Raw genomic sequence first — 18,906 nt, 5'->3', positions numbered from 1 at the left:
GCTACTGGGGATTGAACCCAGGGCCTTTCACATGCATGTCAGAGTTACACCCCAGTCCTCTGGACTTACTTTGTAAAGGAAAGAACTTTTAATTTTCTCAAGACCTACAAGATTTTAACTGAAAAGGGGTGTTATGACTCATATTTGTTATCAGTAAGTGTGGCTCAGACGCTGGAGGGTTTCAAGGTTATCCTCAGCTGTATGTGCTGCAGGCCAGCCAGAGGTACAGACCTCACAACTTTTAAAAAAAGGACATAAATTTCTGACAAAGGCCTTGATTTACCGGTTTCCAATTTCAGTAAGACTGGCATGAAAAATACAATCACTTGGCGCTATGCCTGTGAACCATACTTAATGCATCCTGGCCTGAGACATCTAACCCACCTGCTAAGTATTAAGATAGGTGTGGCATGGTGGCGAGCAAGGGACAAGGCGGGAGGGGCGCTAGAGTGTAGGGCAGGTAGGTGTTGCAGGTTAGTGTACCGTATGCGCTCGGACACAAGTCCACCTCGAAACGGAATGGTGGGAAACCTCCAAGCTGAGGTTCCCGAACCCTTGGCAGCGTATGTGAAACCTAGCGGCTGCGAGCCGGAGACAAGATGACTACCGTGGAGGGAGAAACAGCAACAGAAGAAGGCACAATAGGGCCGTACCGCGTCTCACCCGGCCATACCTACCACTAGGGCCAGCGAGCCGCGCATTGTGGCGTTCTCGGAGACCTCCATCGCGCGGCTCCACTGCCCTTTTCCTGCAATCGCTGTCCTGCCTAGGAAGCCAAATCATGCACAGCAAGCTCCAGGGAGGCGATGCACTGACTGGACCGCTTCCGATTGGTGCAGAGCCACGTTGCTCGCTAGGGACTTACGGGTATGGGAGGACTGTTGGGGGAACAGCCACGTTCTATTGGTGTAGAGACACGTCAGTCAGTAAGGGAAGGCGGTCCTTCGAGCAGAATGCTCAGGGAGGCGGCCCGTCGGTGTTCTCCGGATGGTGGAGCGGGAGGGGCGAGCCGCCGTTCTCGGCGGGAGCAGCTCGGCGAGGGGTTCAGGGGTGGCCAGAGCTGAGTGTGGGAGGGGCCTGGCCGAGCAAAGGGTTGGGCTTCCGGAGTCCGTGGGCGCCCCTGGCTTTGCGCCCTCGTCCTTCTCACTTGCCTTTGCGGCTTCTTGGCCTGCGGAAGTCCTCCTGCCCCACCTGACGGAAATAATCGCAAACTGAAGTCCGCAGCCAAACTAACGTTATAAAAATACTTAAGAACGGGGGAACTTGTGGGGGGATGCCACCCTGTGCAAGTAGGTGGTTACTTAAAAATCCCACCGCAGGTTGGGCCTATGTAACTTTAAAAAGGAAAATGCCAGTAAGCTTAAACAGGCGACATTTCATCAGAATCTTGTTTGGTCTGACTGCTCCAGACAAGGAGGAAGGACCCCCTCCCGGAGGAAGGTTCTGGGTCTGGACTGGGTCTGTCTGGAGTGAGCCAAAGGTAGATAGTTCTCATGGACCCAAGGCCCTCGTGTGGCCTGCATTCAGACACATGACGCTTGGTCAAAGCCAGATAGTTGAGTTCCTATGCTACACAGAGATTCATCGTCTCGGTGGATACTGGGGAAGGAAGTGTTCTATGAACTGTGGAGTCCCAAAGTTAGGCATCCCACAGAACCAAAAGGTTCCACTAAATTACTTCCAAAGGACATAATGAGCTGCATGGAACCCAGATATTGATAAAACACCTGATTACTTAATGTAGATAACCCATATGCATTTCGTTTCCAAACAGTGCTTTTCTGACTTAATGCTTGTGTCTGCAGTTTCTCCGAATGGTCATCCTACAACTAGAAATATATTTTAAGATGGCATATTTTGGTCATCCACACCCTCCATTTGTGAGGGGTGACACTGAGGTCACCCACTGGCCTTGGCACCAAGCAGCCCTCAAGAGTTTCCACACTTAAAAATAGCAGGAGATGGGTGGAAGAGATGGCTCAACGGATAAAGACAGTTGCTGCCAAGCCTTAGAACCCGACTTTGAGCCCTGGAACCCACGTGGTATCAAGGAGAGAACCTACTCCCACAAGTTATCCTCTGACCTCCGAACATATAGGATATGGTGCACAACCCCCCACACTCCCAACACATGCGCAAAATAAAATGTAATTTAAAAATAGCAAGAGCTCTCAGCAAAGCTTTAGACTGCAGTGCTTTTCAAAATCTTGGTTAATTTACTTTATATATATGAGTGTTTTGCCTGCATGTATGCGTGTGTGCCACATGCCTCCCTGGTGCCCATGAAGGTCAGAAGAGAGTGCCAGATCCTCTGAAACTGGAATTGCAGACAGTTGTGAGCCACCAGGGAGGTGCTGGGACTCAAAACTGTGTCTCTGCAAGAGCAACAAGTGCTCTTAACTGCTGAGCCAACTTTCCTGCTCTGGGCTGCTGCTTATGCATTAAGATTATTATTGTTGTTATTATTATTATTAAAATACTTTCCTCAGTAGAAAACAGTGGCCTGCTTTTTCACTCCCCAAAAGGAAAGAACCTACACTGTCCCTGGCAGTTCTGCAAAGGAACCGAGTACCCTTAGCAATCTTAACAGCTTAACTTCTGGAGATGCAGTAGTGCCCAACCTCTTTCCACAGTCTGTTCTAGGCAGTGCCAAACTTTTTCCTACCTGTATAAACAGGGTGTCCACCCTCTGCCATGAAGCTGGAGCAGAGCTATGATGGGACATTTGCAGGTCACTGGGAGAGAACAGAGCTATGATTGGACCTTTGCAGGAGAGAACAGAGCTATGATGGGGCCTTTGCAGGTCACTGTGAGAGAACAGAGCTATGATGGGACCTTTGCAGGTCACTGTGAGAGAACAGAGCTATGATGGGACCTTTGTAGGTCGCTGTGGGAGCTCTCTAGCTCACCTCACATAGAGAAGGTGAGCAGGAGCTGTGTACAGTGGGTGTGCTGTGTCTAGCAATATGCTGCCCCTCTTACCTGGACTAACCCGCTCAGGTTACTACTCTAAAGTGCTCTAAACTAAGGCATATGGGTGTGTCTGTGAGCACCTCTTTCACAGAAAAATAAAAGTTTTGTTTTAAAAATTAGATCAAATGCAAAATATTCGGTAGCTTGTTACAAAGCAAAGCACTATGTCATGTATGATATTTTTACTGAAATTGCATCTTATCTGAAAAGCCAGCAGAAAATAGCATTAAGTGAGTTGAGTAGAAATACAACCTTATCTTTAAGTCTGACCAAGGCAATCTGAGGATTTGTTTTCAAAGACCCAATGGTCTCTCAGAGTTAATGTGTGGAGAATAGTTTCATTTCAAATGACTTAGTAGTAAGTAGCATTCTAGCTCCAGAGTGGCCTGAAGATAAGGAAGCACAGGTAGTTTCTACACCTTTGTGTGTGGAGTGGGCTGCACTGCTCCCATCTTACCTCCTGTAATCTTTTGCAGCAAGAAAGTTCCTTTTAGATGTACCTCCAACACAATATGTGACGACTTTTTTTCCCCCATGAGACAGGGTTTCTCTGTGTAGCCCTGTCCCAGAACTCACTTTGTAGACCAGGCTAGCCTCAAACTCAGAAATCTGCCTGCCTCTGCCTCCCAAGTGCTGAGATTAAAGGCGTGTGGCACCACTGCCTGGCATATGTAGACATTCTTAAATATATATTTTCTTTAGTGTATAAGAGTGTTCTGCATGCATATATGTATATGTACTGTGTGTGTTAGCTGTGAAGGCCAGAAGAGGGCGCTGGATCCCCTAGAACTGGAGTTACAGATGGTTATGAACCAACACGTGGGTGCTAGAAATCAAACACAGGTCCTCATAAGAACAAACAAATCTTCATGACTAAGCCTTCTTGACAGACCTAGTATTGTGCAACAGTTTTCTCTGATATTGAAACATTCTATCCTGCAGGGAAACTCCTTAAACAGGAAGGTAAACAACTCAAACTACCTTCTGGAAGCTCCTGAAACCAATCAGATTCACTAGGTCCCTTCCTACCAAATTAAACAATAAAAGCTGAGGAAGTCCCTCTCAGACTGTAGGAAGCTGAGCTGCAAAGAAGACTGAGATCAGAATAGCTGCCTTGAAGAAGTAGAAGCCAGCCAAGCTGCCTGGACAGGTTTAGACCAACTGAGACACATAAAAAGGACACTCGCCAATCTGTTGTGCAGCCTGCAGGCTGTGCACTGCCTCTCCGATCCCAGCTTTTGTGAGCTGTCATCCATGCTGGGGTGGGCCTTGGTGATGCAGCGGTCTTTTGAATCTTTCCACTCCTGAAAGGAACAACAATAAAATGCTTTGGTCCACCAAATTGGACTCGGATGGTTTCTGTACTTGGGTCTGTCATGACAAAGGGTGAATAGTTAGTTATGTGTGCTCCATATCCCCAGGAAAAGTTTTGTCACGCAACACCTGGAAACTCCTTTTTGCAAACATTCAGAGTGCCAGAGCACTGCATAGGTTCATGGTGGCAGCAGGTGCTGTTCTGAAATCCAAGGGTTGTGGGACCTAAGCTTGATACCCGGGAGGTAGGGTATACATGTTAATCCTGGGCTTTTCTATAACCCCTTGTTCCCAAATAAATGACACAGCAACCTAATGTTTATTAAAAGGCTTCAAGCACTATAGCTGGACAGATAACTCATCTATTCTCACCTGATCATGCTGGTCTGGACTAATTTCCAGTCATGTGCCCCATTACTTGCCATCTGAATCTTGCCCTGGCTCACTCTGCTCCTTGTGTGTCCTCATGGCTGCTCCCTTGGTGACCTGCTCATGAAGAATCCTCCTGGTCCTCCCCTGACCCCTCTGCCTCTCCTTGGGCTACTCCTGTCCCTACTCCCCAACCCATCCATTCCAGCTTCCTGGCCCTGGCATTCCCCTGTACTGGGGCATATAATCTTCGAAGGACCAAGGGCCTCTCCTCCCTCTGATGGCTGACTAGGCCATCCTCTGATACGTATGCAACTAGATACATAGTTCTGGGGAGTACTGGTTAGTTCATATTGTTGATCCTCCTATAGGGTTGCAGACCCAACGTTTAGCTCCTTGGGTAGTTTCTCTAGCTTCTTCATTAGGGGCCCAGGAAAATAATTTTTACACATCATTGAGACATGAGATGCTCTAATAATCACAATGCTAATGTCTGGACTGCAAGAACATCTCCGGGCATAGAAACCAGCATCTGAAATACACAGCACACAAACCATTCCCCAACAGTAGGGAGTCTCACCAAGATACCATCAAAGGCCCAGGCTATGGGGACTGGCACCAACACAGGCAGACTATGGGAAGTGGGCAGGGCATTGTGTTTACTGTATTGAAAACATTTGTTCTCAAATCAGGAAAGAGGAACAGGGATGAGAGATGCCGGTGAGTAATTATGGGCATCTGAAGGAGCGTGATACAAAACTCCTGAAGCTGTGGCTTGATGCTGCTTATACAAAATGCTCAGGAAAGCTACCTATGTGTCTTTAGAGAGGCCCCAGCGCTAACTGCCCAGGACTTAAAGAGAGGGCAAACTATTGTGGTCTGAAATGTCATGTCTCCCAGGATCCTGTATGGGAACCTGGCCCCCAGAGGATGATGTTAGATGGCGCTTTTTAGGAGATACTTAGTTTGTTACATTAGTTGCCTTACACAAGACACTTGAGGGAGCGCTACATCCTATGCCATGTGAGTGAACACAAGAGGTACCATCTGTGAGGAAGTTGCCCTCACCAGACACTGAGTCTCCTGGTGATGATCAACTCCCACCGTCTAGAACTATGAGAAATAAAATCCTACTGTTTATAACTCACCCAGACTGTGTTTGGTGGTGGTGGTGGTGCACACCTTTAATCCCAGCACTCAAGCAGCAGAGGCAGGCAGATCTCTGACTAAGATACCAGGCTGATCTGTAGAGTAGATTCTAGTACAGCCAGGGTTACACAGAGAAATCCTGGCTTGAAAAAAAAAATTAACTTACCCAGACTCTATTTTGTTATAGCAGCCAAACACTCTAGATGCTTGTTTATAAAATGTACAATTACATGATACTGATACTGGAATCAAATTACATGATGCTGGTACCGGAAGATCTACATGGGTATGACAAGACGTGGGTGTTGCTGGGCCCTCATGATGGTCTTCCAGGTATACCACCAGCGGAGATCAAGGTGAAAGCTTTAAAGCAATAGCTAGATGAGTGCTCAGGACAGCCGAATCCTCAAGACCTCCAGCGTTCTTTCCAAGTTTACAAATGAAACAGACCTCAATTTACCTCAATTGAACCTCTCCCCGCTGGAGGTCAGGATACTTGGATGATAGATAACATGATACATGGTGACCAGCACATCTCAAAAAATAATAATAGTAAAAACCCAATCCTCAAGAAGAAAACAGGCTATGGCTATACAAAGCTCCCACTTCTAGGTTACCTCACTATTTTAAGGCTAGTTTTATCTCACACTTAAAATTTAATGTCTCATTCAAGACCTATAGCTTATGCTTTTTAGAAATATAATGTACAGGTCATAGACTCGCTGTGAACAAGATCCCAAGAATTCTGTCTTTCAGCAGCACCTGCTCCTAGAATCCAAATCTGGGGATTAGAGTTCCTTTAAGGCAACCTTGTGATGTAGTCAGTCGGAGTAAATCCTGTGTGATGTGTTCCTGAATGAGGGTAAACCCTTGTTGTGTAGCAGTTTCTTCCTAGAGTAAAGCCTTCCATCTTGAAGGAGGAAACCTCTTAAGACAGAATATACGAGAGGAGGTTGAAACAACCAAATATTTTATGACAGGGTGTTCTAAGGTGTACGGGCTAGTTTTGTGTATCAACTTGATACAAGCTAGAGTCATCAGAGAGAAAGGAGCCTCAGCTGAGGACCCAGCTGTTAGGCGTTTCCTCAACCAGTAATCAATGGGAGAGAGCCCAGCCCACGGTGGGTGGTGCTATCCCTGGGCAAGTAGTCTTGGGTTTTATAAGAAAGCAGGCTGAGCAAGCCATATGAGGCAATGCAGTAAGCAGCACCCCTCCATGGCCTCTGCATCAGTTCCTGTCTCCAGGATCCTGCCCTGTTTGAGTTCCTGTCCTAACTCCCTTCAGTGATGAACAGCAACATGGAAGGATAAACCAAATAAACCCTTTCTTCTCAAACTTGCTTTATGGTCATGGTGCTTCATGGTGTTTCAAAATTGACCGGATTCATTAGGATCCTCTTTCTCCAAGAGTATATAAATAGTAAAAATGTTGAGAGTCACCTTCAGACAAGCTCAGCCCCCTGGAAAGAGCAGAAACCAGCTCTTTTTATTGCTGTGATAAAACACCATAACCAAAAGTAATTTGAGGAGAAAGGGATTTTTAGCTTATGATTCTTACATCACTGAAGGAAGTCAGCAGAAACTGATACAGTGGCCATAGAGAAGTGCTAATTACTTGTTCCCCTAGGCTTGCTTAGCCTGCTTCTATTATACACCCAAGGAACACCTGCCCATGGGTGGCACCTCCCACAGAGTGCTGAACCCTCCCACATCAATCACTAATTAAGGAAAAGCACTGCAGATTGTCTTCAGGCCAATCTGGTGAGGCCATTTTCTCAGTGAGATTCCCTCTTCCTGAATGACTCAAGCTTGAGTCAAGTTGTCATAAAACTAGCCAGCACACTAGCTCAGCAGTCTGGAAGAAACACAGACCAGCCAAACAGCCTGGAAGAACCAGAAACCTGCTAAGCTTCCTGGCAGAGGCTCAGAGCAACTAAACTACATGGAAAGGACACTCTCTAACATGTGGAATTGCCTCCAGGCTATACTGTGTGCCACAGGTTTCCAGGTTTTTCTGAGTTGTCAGTCGTGGGGTAGGCTTCAGTGATGTAGCTGTCTTTGAGTCATTTTCACTCCTATAAGTACCCCTCACCCATACTTCCATAAGTAACACTAAACACTCACTAGTTCATTGAGTTGGACTTGGTATCTGTGCTTTGGTCTATGGTCAGCTTTCTATCTGAGATGAGTAGACATCTGGACTAGACAGTACTGATCCTTTTGGGTCGTGACCTCTGAAGAGGTGACCTTCTTCTCACATGGAGATCCTGGAATCTATGGGAAATGGTTTGAGGATGTGGCTGGAGCTTTCGAGATCACAGGCAGATCCTGAGAAAGGAAAGGAGAGCCTGTGATGCAGAACACGGATCCCAGTCGTGATCTCTGTAGCACTCAGAACACGTCTGTGTTAAAGCTATGGGGGTATGCCTGTGGCCTCCATAATGATGAGGCTCTCTACACAGAGGCCCCACTGCAGGAAAGGATAAGTCTGCTTTGACAGAAAACAGGTAGCAAGCAATAAGGCTTTCTCTGTAGAAACCATGTGTATAGCAAGCCTGCATAAAGCACTTGTCTCAACTTGGATCCCAATCTCCCACCCATAGCCGAGAAAACAGCCAGAGTCAGTGTTTTCCATATGGAGTGTTTTTGTTCTCGGGTACCATACAGGCTATAGTGATGCAGGAGAGGAGGTCAGAACATGTGGAGTCCAGAATAAAGTCTACTGCAGAGTTGAACTCCAGGTCTTGTGCAATGCCTAGAGAATTGTCCACCTCAGCAGAGGCTGGAATGGCTGGATCTAATCTAAGCCCCTCTTGTGGCTACTGAAGGAACTACAGATGTCTTGATCCCCGGGGCCCAACTAGCCACTGTCTTAGCTTTTTATTGCAGTGATAAAACGTCATGCCCAAAAGGAACTTGGAGCAGGGCAGTGAGCAAAGGGTTATTTCACTTACATTTCCACATCACGGTTCCCCATTATAGGAAGTCAAAGCAGGAACTCAAGAGAGGAACCTGGAGATGGGTACCGAAGCAGAAGTTATGGAAGAGTACTGCCTACTGGCTCTCTCAACCTGCTCTCTTAGACCATCCAGGGCCACCTACCCAGCCATGGTACTGCCCACTGTGAGTGGGGTTCTTCCACATCAAACATCAATCAGGAAGTGTTCTGTAGACTTGCCAATAGGTAAGTCTTATGGATGCATTTTCTTAGTTAAGATTTCCTCTTCCCAGATATGTATAGTGTATATGTGTATTAGTGTCAAGTTTACAAAAACCACTCAGTACCACTTCTGGACTCAAGATAAGGAAGGACAGACACATGGTAGGTAGGCCCTGATTGCTGAAGGAGCATGACCCAGATTGGGAAGAAGATAGAAGTGTCTTGACTTGCAAAAGGAACTACCCTGTTGTGCACACAAAACTTGAGGATAGTTTGGAGGTGTTAAAGCCAGAGGCCCCTCTAGGTCTAGGATAATTCAAGGGTAGATAGCAGGTCCCTTTAGGTTGTATTAGGGTATAGCAAGCTATATTATCACCTAACTTGATCTGTCTGTTTGATAGAGGGGACAGGAATGTCCTAGGATTAACATCCTATTATATTCAGTGAGACATTGTTCTTTAAAATGTGGGCAGGAAAATGTCTCACATGAGCTACAATAATCTATGGAACTCAGTAATATGAAATGGCATATCCATAAAAGTTTGCATGTAAGAGGGAGTGCTGGGATGGACCAGAGAACGTAGAGGAGAGGTGGCAGGCCAGAGACTCTGGGAGCAGTAAGGAAAGCAGTATTGCTAATGTGGCTATCAAAGCTAGTTGTCTTAAGAAGTTGACAGCCTCCACTTCTGATGAGACCTCCGGGGGAACCGGCTTCAGGGTCTTCCTTAGCAGTCCCTGACCTCACAGAAGGGATTTGCTGAGAAGCACAGGCTTCAGCACCCAAAAACTTGTAGCTCCATTGCAGCCAGGACAATGCCAAAGCATGTCTATTGAAACCTCTTTTGATCCATAGCTGCACCAGCTAGTGGGAAAGGCTGTGACTGGACAGAAGCCTGGGGTAGAGACTGAAGCCAATGGTTCGGGGCCACGTGGGACCTCCTTCTTAGCTCTGGCTTGTTCTGGCCAAGTGACCCTAGCCTGGCCATGCCATTGTGCCACATAAACTTGTATACATTATTGAAAACTAGAGCCCACCCCTTAACAAAACCCAAATCACCCAAGGAAGGTGACAGGTGACATACCTGGTTATCATAACCCATGGTAACAGCCTTACTACTAGGAGGCAAACTGTGGGTTGTTAGCCTGTGTAGCTACCACTGCCCCTGATCCTCTTTAGGTTAGCTGTGAGCAATTTTAGCCCCTTGCTTTCCCATGGTCTATGGTAGGTTACATAATTTCAGGTTGTCCTCAATGGTCAAATCACTAAGGAGGTGGAGGCAAATGTCACCATGGTCACCCTGATTCCTCAAACATTCCTGGACATTTACTGTAGAACAAGATCCAGCCAAGTACCTGAGATGCTGGATAAGTTGCCCTAGAGAGCTTTCTAACACGCTGGGGTCACAGAGTTGATGATGTAGGCTGCAACTGGCAATGCCTAGACTTAAAATCTGAGTCTATCTGTGGCTGTTGTATGATATAAAGGAAATTTATCCTTATGGTCACTGCCACGGAAAGGAAAGACCAGGTTGCAATGAGGACACTGATTAGAAGGTACTAGCCCGAAGGGAGTTGTGTAAGCACAGAGGAGCTACACCAATGGATAGGTATATGGTCAGTAGTAGCCTAGGCTTCAAGAACTAAACTCAGCTTATTCAACTACAGTGGTTTCAGAAAGAACTCAGGCCCACTCACAAGTTCCTGGACGCAAAGAGGAGCCATTCCATTGTCATTCCAGGCTACAAGTCTGCTGGGCACAGTTGCCTCTGTACTTTTTCCTATTTCCCCTTACCCCAACAATTTCTAAGGGACACCATTCTAAACTGTATATCTGTGCTGGCTAGTTTTATGTCATCTCGACACAAGCTAAAGGCATACTTAGGAAGAGGGAATTTTAATTGACACAGTGCCTCCATAACACTGGCTTGCAGGTAAATTGTGATACGTTTTTTTCTTGACTGGTGATTGTGATTGGTGAGCCTAGCCTATTGTGGCCACCCCTGAGAAGCTAGTCCTGGGTGCTATAAAAAAAAGCAGGATGAGCAAGCCACAGGAACAAGCCACTAACCAGCATACCTCTGGCCATTCATCAGTGCCTGCCATCATATTCCTGCCATGTTTGAGTTCCTGCCCTGTCTTCTCTCAGTGATGGACTGTGCTGTGGAACTATACGCTAAAATAACCTCCCCTCCAAGTTGCCTTTGGTCAAGGTGTTTTATCACAGCAATAGAAACCCGAAGGCAATATCAAATTCAGTCCTGCTCAGATGATAGTAGTCTGTGACTCCCTATTCCTACCCCATTTGAGGGCTGCTTTAGGCCACCCCACCTCTGCCATCCCCCCATCTCCCACCCACACTGTCTGCTTATCCCTTCCACAGGAAGTCTTTCTATTAAGGGCTTCCAGCACTGTCTCTAAACTGCTGGCTCTGTGGGGGCAGGGACAGGGTCTTTTTTGTGCACTGCCAAGTCCCCTTTTGCTGGCGGAGACCAACAATCACGTGAGCTGGCTATTGATTCAGGTCCAGAATTCTGGGGCCAGGAAGTATCACAGGCAGCAGGGAGGAGAGGGGCTGGCTCCTAAGACAGCCCATGGAGTATTTAGGGACTGACTCCTCAAGAAGAGGGCTCAGCATGCTCCTCATGCTCAAGAGGTCATCTGTGGTGCTTACTGAAGGTGGCTCTACACCCAACCATTCTAGTCCCAATTGTCTCCCAGAAGCCCTGTCAGTAGCAATGGGAACTGTGGCTCAGTGCTAGCAGCTCGAGGAGTCATTTTCAGAGACCAGTACTTAAGTGAACCTGAGATCTGGACTTGAACCACAGAAGAGAATTACAAAACAAGACACTATCAAGCAAACTCAAAATTTATTAAGGAAAAGATAATTGTTGAGAAGGTGAGGTAGGGGGATTGCCAAGTTTAAAGTCAGCTTGGGCTACATAGTGAGTTTCAGGCCAGCCTGGGACAAATAGGGAGATCCTGTCTCAACAAAACAAACAAACAAATGGTTTTATTGCAGTTTTAAGTACTAGCATTAAGAGGGAGAAAGAGTTGTTAAGAGAGTGTAAGTGGCTTAGAATGTTTGAGAATATCTTCAGAGTGAAACTTAAGTATTTTAACAATGATTTATATTTACATATATTACATACATACATACATACATACATACATACATGATTTTATGGCCCTTGAAATTTTATTGTTCAAGAGGTTTAAAATGTTTTGGCATACTTATTATACCAAATATTCTAAGGAATTGTTACTTCCAAAATGAGATTGTAGATGGTTTCTGATGAACTAGACAAGTATACAGATGAATAAGATGGAAATGGGTCAAGAAAAAGCCAAGGGAATCCTTTTTATATATAGGTCTCACACACACACACACACACACACACACACACACACACACACACACACAGATTCTCAGCCAGCAAGGGTGAGGGACTCTTTCTCTCTCCCCATATCTCTTCATTTTCCCTGTCTTTCTAATCTTGCCTCATTCCAGCCTTTAAATACCATTAACGCATGTGTGATTTGGGGAGCAAAGTTTCTGACACATGAATTTTGGGTGATACTAACCACGGCAGTTTGCTTGGGGTACAAATTTGTACTTTCTCCTGAGGTTTGTAAATGTGAAGAGGTCTATAAATCATGAATGTATTAACAAATCAGAAGCATGGCTATAAATTCTAGGCTGGCACCTAAGACTTAAGGTTTCCTGGTTCAAGAACAGGTCTTTGGCTTTGTACTGTGCCTGAGACATTTACAAAGGGCCTTGGGGAAGGCTGGGTGGGATCTTTGCAGAGCTGGGTATAAGGTCCATAGAACAACCCATTGACAACTGAAGGGTTTCTCAGCAGCTTATTCCTCCCCTAGAACTGAGAGGGGTTGGCCCTGCTACAGGTTAACTTTGTCTTCCCAGAGCCTCCCTGGTTTCCCTGGGGTCCTATGGAGGGTTAGACTCCCTGACTGTAGGAAGTCATCAAAAAGAGGCCTGTGGTGAGGGGCCCCAAAGTTAATGCTGGCTGGAAAGACCATATCCTGCTCAGTAGCCCGTAGTTTTGGGTGACTTAACACCCTCTTTCGCTTAATGTCTGCTCTCTTGAATAGTGCAAATATCAGAGGGAGAGAGTGTCAGAGGCTTCAAAATTCACAAGGCGTTGTAGGCATCTGAGAAAATAGGTTCTGGCACTCACTCTAGGTTGATATCATAAACTCTGCTTCAGTCATTATTACAGGTACTGGGCCCTTAGTTTCCCCATGTTTCTGTCTGACTTAGCTTCCCATATGATCTGCTTTTGGGCTCATATAAACTTAGGGAAACACGAAGTGCTTTTCCAGTTTATTTTAAGGGACACAGAAAAGTATATAGACAAGCAGCCAGATGTATATGCATATTGTGTACCAAGAACCCTAAGAACATGACATATTACCCCACAGAATTAGGCTGCACCATATTACATACCAACCCAGCCTCATTGTTTGGTTGGTTGGGTGGGGTGGGCTGATGACGGGGGTGGGGGAATCTTCTCAAAAAGCAAAAGTTGCTTCTGTTGTCCAGGAAATTCCAAAAGATTTCAGAGCTGAATCAGGAACTGGGACAGAGACCAAATACATATTTCTTATTATGTCATACTGGTGTCCAGAAGTTCGGGACACCCAAGGAGACTCCTACTCAGCACATCTCAGGACGACTCTGAGCAGGCAGTGAAATGTGAACTGTAGGCCATTTGTCAAAGACATCATCTCTGTAGGGCCATCCGTCCCTGAGGATATTCGAGTTGTGGATGACTCACTTTATTAGACCCACCCTTAAGAGTTAGATTTTACCTCAGCAGCCTATGACCCAGGGCCATCAGTACCAGGAACACCAAGTTTAGTCACTACACATCCCGCCATCCCGCTGCTACTTCCTGTATGTGGAACTTTAGGACATCCTCACAGCCACCCCTGTGCTAATCAGTATTTATTTGTTGTTGTTTTGTCCCGACCGTATTTTGTATAATAGAGGTGCATTACTTCTGCAAGGGAAGCCATGCTTCAGTCTCAGGCCTTGACTACTAGCCACCCTTCCTGTTTTAGACAACATATCCTTTGGATCCTGTCCCCACAACAATACACATGTGTCCTTATCCAGACCATGAGTAACCATAGCAGAGAATACGTTAGGAAAGACATGCTCACCTGGAGACCCAGGAAAACCCTGGCGTGGGTCTGGTCCCACAACCAGTGTGTGCCTCCCGGGAGCACTGAGCCTCAGGCCACTGCTGCTGCTTCTCCAGTGGGGTACAAGTCACGGTGAGCATGAAATCCTGGGCTTGAGGCAGAGGTCGTGATTTGTGTGCTGGCCTATGAAGTTTGCAATGTTGAAGCTGAGAACCCCGTCTCTTCCTTCTCTGAATTATGAGCTGAGCCCTTCAGCAATGAATCTTCATGATAAATGGTGAAGACAACGTCCCAGGTCAGACCCCAGGCAGGGACTCTCCTGGGACCCATTCCCCTCCCCTCAGGGCTGTCTCATTGCTGTGGACAGTTAAAGCTATAGCATCAAGCCTTGTTGGTATTTTGGTTTCTAGAGGCTAGAGCCTGCGTTAGGGGGTTGTGGGACCCAACCTGAGCCCCTCTTCACTCATCTGGCTACAGTTAGCTCTAGTTACATCTTCTTGTGTGTAAGGACCACACCTGAGCCAAGCAGTCACAGACCGAGGCCTAATGTTAGTCCTTTTGGAAACGACTTGTATCAGATCACACTTAAACGACAAAACCTAGTAGGCCCAGAGCTGCAGGGCTTGGCAGGCAATAGCTCTGTGTCTGGAGGCCATGGCCCTTGGGGAAGAGTCAGCTATTTTTGCCTTCTGAGGTTTAGCACTTCCTGTCTGGATACTTTGGAAGTACAGGAAACACATGAGGTTTGGCTGAGGGAAAGTGCTTCCCAGAGCACGAGCCTTGGGTGTGTGTGGGGCTGGCATGAGGGGGGAGGCTCTTTACATCACTGGAGTTGGAGAACTAGCAAGAACTGGCAAGAAGGCTTGTAGAGTGCCCTTGGGACTCACCAGAGGCTATCTTCCCAAGTTCACCTTTTCCAGAGGAAAATACCCTCAAACGCTACTTAAATTATAATTTTAGGATGGAAAATAAGTCAAGGCTGTTTATGGCTATGGAAATCACGTGTGCGCAAGCAGAAACTACGTGGGAATAAAAGCTGAGTGAAGCTGAGACATAAGGGTAATGTAAATCAGCGGTCCATCCTGGGGAGGGGGCACTTCCTACACTGCTGGAATCCCAGCAGCTATGTTCACCCTGCAGATACTGGCAAGGGATCTTGCTGGGATCTCTGGAGCAGGCTAGCAGTTCTAGACAGACCTATTCTAAGCAAACACCGGAAAGTCTCTTCCCACAAAACTAACATGAGTCCTGGGGCCCTGTAGCATGACTGACCTTGAACTGGGTTTGGGACCTGGGCCATCCTTGTCCCACTTCCTGGTCCTCATACATCTGGTACACATAGGCACACAACTCCACATGCTGGCACATGCTGGCCACGCTAGAATTTTCAGTGTCTTCTAAAACATCCTCTTCATCATCCAGGTGAGAGAAGGATATTCAAAACTGAGTTTCTTGTAGCTGGTCCTTGAACCCGGCGCCCAGGAACATTGTGCAGGGCCCTCCTCTTGGAGGATGTGCTTTTGCAGTCAGGACCTGGTGGCATCCACTGTTTAGGACTCCTTGAGCCTCTATCATGTGTAGCGCTTGCTGGGTCTCAGTGACCAAGACGTGATCTGTCATTTGGTCTTGGCAGGTGCCATCCCGGGAAAAGAGAAGAAGGTGCTACTATGGCCAGCTATGAAACTTTTTGAGAAAGGGCGATGGCAGTGGCAGGGTAGACCATAAACTGCTCCCTGAAGGTGACATTTGGCCTTCAGACTATCAGCTTACTCTGAGTTCCACTACCCAGTGGAGAAACCCTGGGAAGGGTCAGAAGCAGGTGGAAGTGAACTGGCTGGGCTTGGGGATGGCCAGGAAAGTGACCTGGTGATGATGGTCACCAAGGGACATGGCAGCCATTCTGTCCACCCTTGCTAGACTTCACAGAAGCCAGGACAGACAAAATCCAAAACTACCCACGAAAGGACTTCCTGTAAACACTTTCACTCTTCTCAGGGCTCCACCTACCCTGCTGGCATAACTGGCAGACCACGGGCATGCCACCCAGCCCCGAACTCTGTGCTATTTTGAAGTTCAGTTTGAAAGCCAGATGTTATCCCATACACCAGCCAGCACTAGGCTGCCCACTAGCACTCTACAGTTTGTGCTGAAAGTCAGAAGTAAACCAGACTAACAGAGACTAAAAGTCATACATAACTCCACACATAGAGACACACACTTAGCACCCAGGAGTCCAAGGCAACACATACTAGCACAAGGCCACTCCAAGGTGAATGGAGGGATCATTTTATCTTCACACCTCTAGAACAGTCAGTCTTTTTAAACAGCCACACAAATTTATAGGTAAGAAGAATGCCGTAGGCCTTTCAGTTAGCACTACAGATGCAAACACAAATCCTTTTCTTTCCCACCTTGTTTCCTCTATCTCACACAAAAGTGCTTCTAGAGGCACTGCTTCAAGGTCCTGGGTAGGAAGACAGGTACTAAACCCTGGTAGGTGTGTGAGCAAGATGCCAAGCCCTGGACCCTCCAGAGAGTAAACAGGCTCCAGAAGGCAATAAGGGAGTGGGCATGTCCAGTGGTCACAGATGATGTAGCATGACAATCCAGGGTGGCTGCGTTCAAGAATAGGCAGTGGAGAGTCTGAGGAAGAGGGTCTGTGTTCCAAATCTCTAAAGAACAGAGAATCTGACCACACTGAACAGGCTGAGCCCTCCTCCCCACTTCCTCTCATCCAGTACTTTCACTGTGATATTGTAAGTTTACTTGCGTTTACTTGGGCTTCCCTGGTTACTGGTAGTTACTTATGTCTGTGATGAATACTTGTCAGTTGTCTACATCCAAAAGCCCCCGGGTCACTTCTCTTTCAGCAACATCCTGGATCTGAGCCCAGGGAAAGCCCTCAGGGTGCAGTTTTCTTCCTGGTCACTAATGTCCCTCAGAATCTGGAATAACCTGTTTCCCTTTCTCATCCCTTTCTTCTTTCCTTCCTTCTAAAATAATTTTTCATGGCATAACAGCAAAGCCTAATCATTGTAGAAGTCGGGGGGAAATATTAAAGAATGTTATACAAGCCAATTATCCAGCTGATCTGGGCACACTTGGTCTTGTTATTGAATATTAATGTTACACTGTGTACACTCCTTGAGGTGGGAGAGTGGCCAGGCTCCACTCCTGAGGACCTCATCAGTCACTGGGCACTCCGTCCACCAGTGGCCATCAGGTAAGTTTTCTCTTTGCTTGGTGTAAACACTTCCCTGAGTCCAACCAAGGAAGTGAGCACTGAGCGACCAGCACTGCTCTGGTGCTCTCTGAGGTAGAAGTATCCTCCTTAAGGCCTCAGTTGACACTCTCTACCTGACCCTGTCCCTCCACCCTTACAGCTGCAATACTATAGTTTCTTTAGGCACAACGCATCTATTGTGTCTTCCATACCTTCTCATTCCCCTTTTGGAATGCTTCTTTCTGACCTCCAGCCTCTCCACCTGGTACCTGACCAGTAGGACCCCAAATTTAGTTGCTTTTGCCATCAAACTTGGCCTCAATTTCCAATCAATCCAAATGGTCACCTAATGGCATCCTAGATCCCAATACATCCGAGACCTTTACAAACACTGTGAGCAACTGGGGAAGTGAAAAGAGATTCCCCATTCCCTGCAATCAAGTTTTCTCTTTTCTCTGCTCCAAGCTGTGTTTGTTTTTGCCTGGTCGTCCAGTTGTGTCCCCACCCCCACCTCAAACACACACACACACACACACACACACACACACACACACACACACACACTGTGTAAATGTCCTGTCTTTCAAGTTATAGTTGATGAGTCTCTAAGTTTGTTGTAAAGAGAGAGCCAGCCTAGCAGGAGGGGGAGAAATCAAAGGAGCAGGTCAGCTGCAGGGTGCCCTCCCCCAGCCCCACTCCTTTCTGGCTGGTGTATCTCTAGGCTCCCTCCTGCAGCATCCTCATCTATAGCCAGGGCCAAGCCTCATCTGCAAGCCTTCTTTCTTTTCAGCTTCCCAGATTCAGTTCTCTTTTAGGTATGAGTGGTATTAGGCTGTTGTTTTATGCTGTACCAGGACAATTAAAAACTTGCTCTGGAATTGGGATATGGCTTCCCCTACTCTACATTCAAGCATGATTATTTAAAAGTTTCCTCTAAAATCTCTGTCCCATATCAGGCTAGCTATGTTCTGGAAAAGGAGAGCAAAACAAAATAGACAGACCATTCCCAAATATGACTATCGCTATTCAGCTCCTACTCTTTGGGTTTTAGTTTATGACTATTGTGTAAACTTTCCATACTGCAAGATCTGTAAGCATATTGGGTATGATTTAAAAATCTATAAAGTCTGTAACAAACGGGTTAACTTAAAACTTATAACACCAGGGTTGATAGTCAAAAGTCTATATATATAGGTGATCTTCAAGGAAACATGGCTTGTTGCCATCTTAACCACTGTCCCCTCATCAGGATGGAAGCAGCCACGTGGCTGACAGCCATCTTTGCTAGGGTTGGAAAGGATGGATTTGCCATGTGACATCACTCCCATCTAGATTACAAGTGACCACATGGTATAAGCCAAGCAAGGAAAGAACCAACTCCCCCTAGCTATGAAGCCCACACCAAATGATCCCTCCACTATTTTCAGTCATGCTAATGAGTTTCCCCCTCACTACTGGCTTCAACCCACAGTCTCTTCTCTCCCTCTCCAACCTCTTTGGTCTTCCTTTCTCTCTCCTCAGGAGAGACCACCCAAATCAACCCTCTTGA

General features: G+C 46.6%; 1 protein-coding gene across 3 annotated transcripts in view; it reads right to left on the bottom strand.

The window, feature by feature from the left end:
• Positions 1 to 800, bottom strand: part of Qtgal (queuosine-tRNA galactosyltransferase) — a 58,413-nt gene extending 57,613 nt beyond the window's left edge. For all 3 annotated transcript variants that reach the window (XM_029483329.2, XM_021178458.3, XM_085829338.1), the window contains exon 1: positions 678 to 800. In XM_029483329.2, coding sequence (XP_029339189.1) covers positions 678 to 725 — 48 coding nt within the window. In that variant the 5' untranslated portion in view covers positions 726 to 800. The remainder of the gene's footprint in view (positions 1 to 677) is intronic.
• Between the last annotated feature and the right edge of the window lie 18,106 nt (positions 801 to 18,906).

The sequence above is a fragment of the Mus caroli genome, unplaced genomic scaffold (assembly GCF_978045245.1).
Source record: "Mus caroli unplaced genomic scaffold, Mus_caroli_1 scaffold_13, whole genome shotgun sequence".
Taxonomy (NCBI): Eukaryota; Metazoa; Chordata; class Mammalia; order Rodentia; family Muridae; genus Mus; species Mus caroli.
This window is presented reverse-complemented; position numbering and strand designations above follow the sequence as displayed.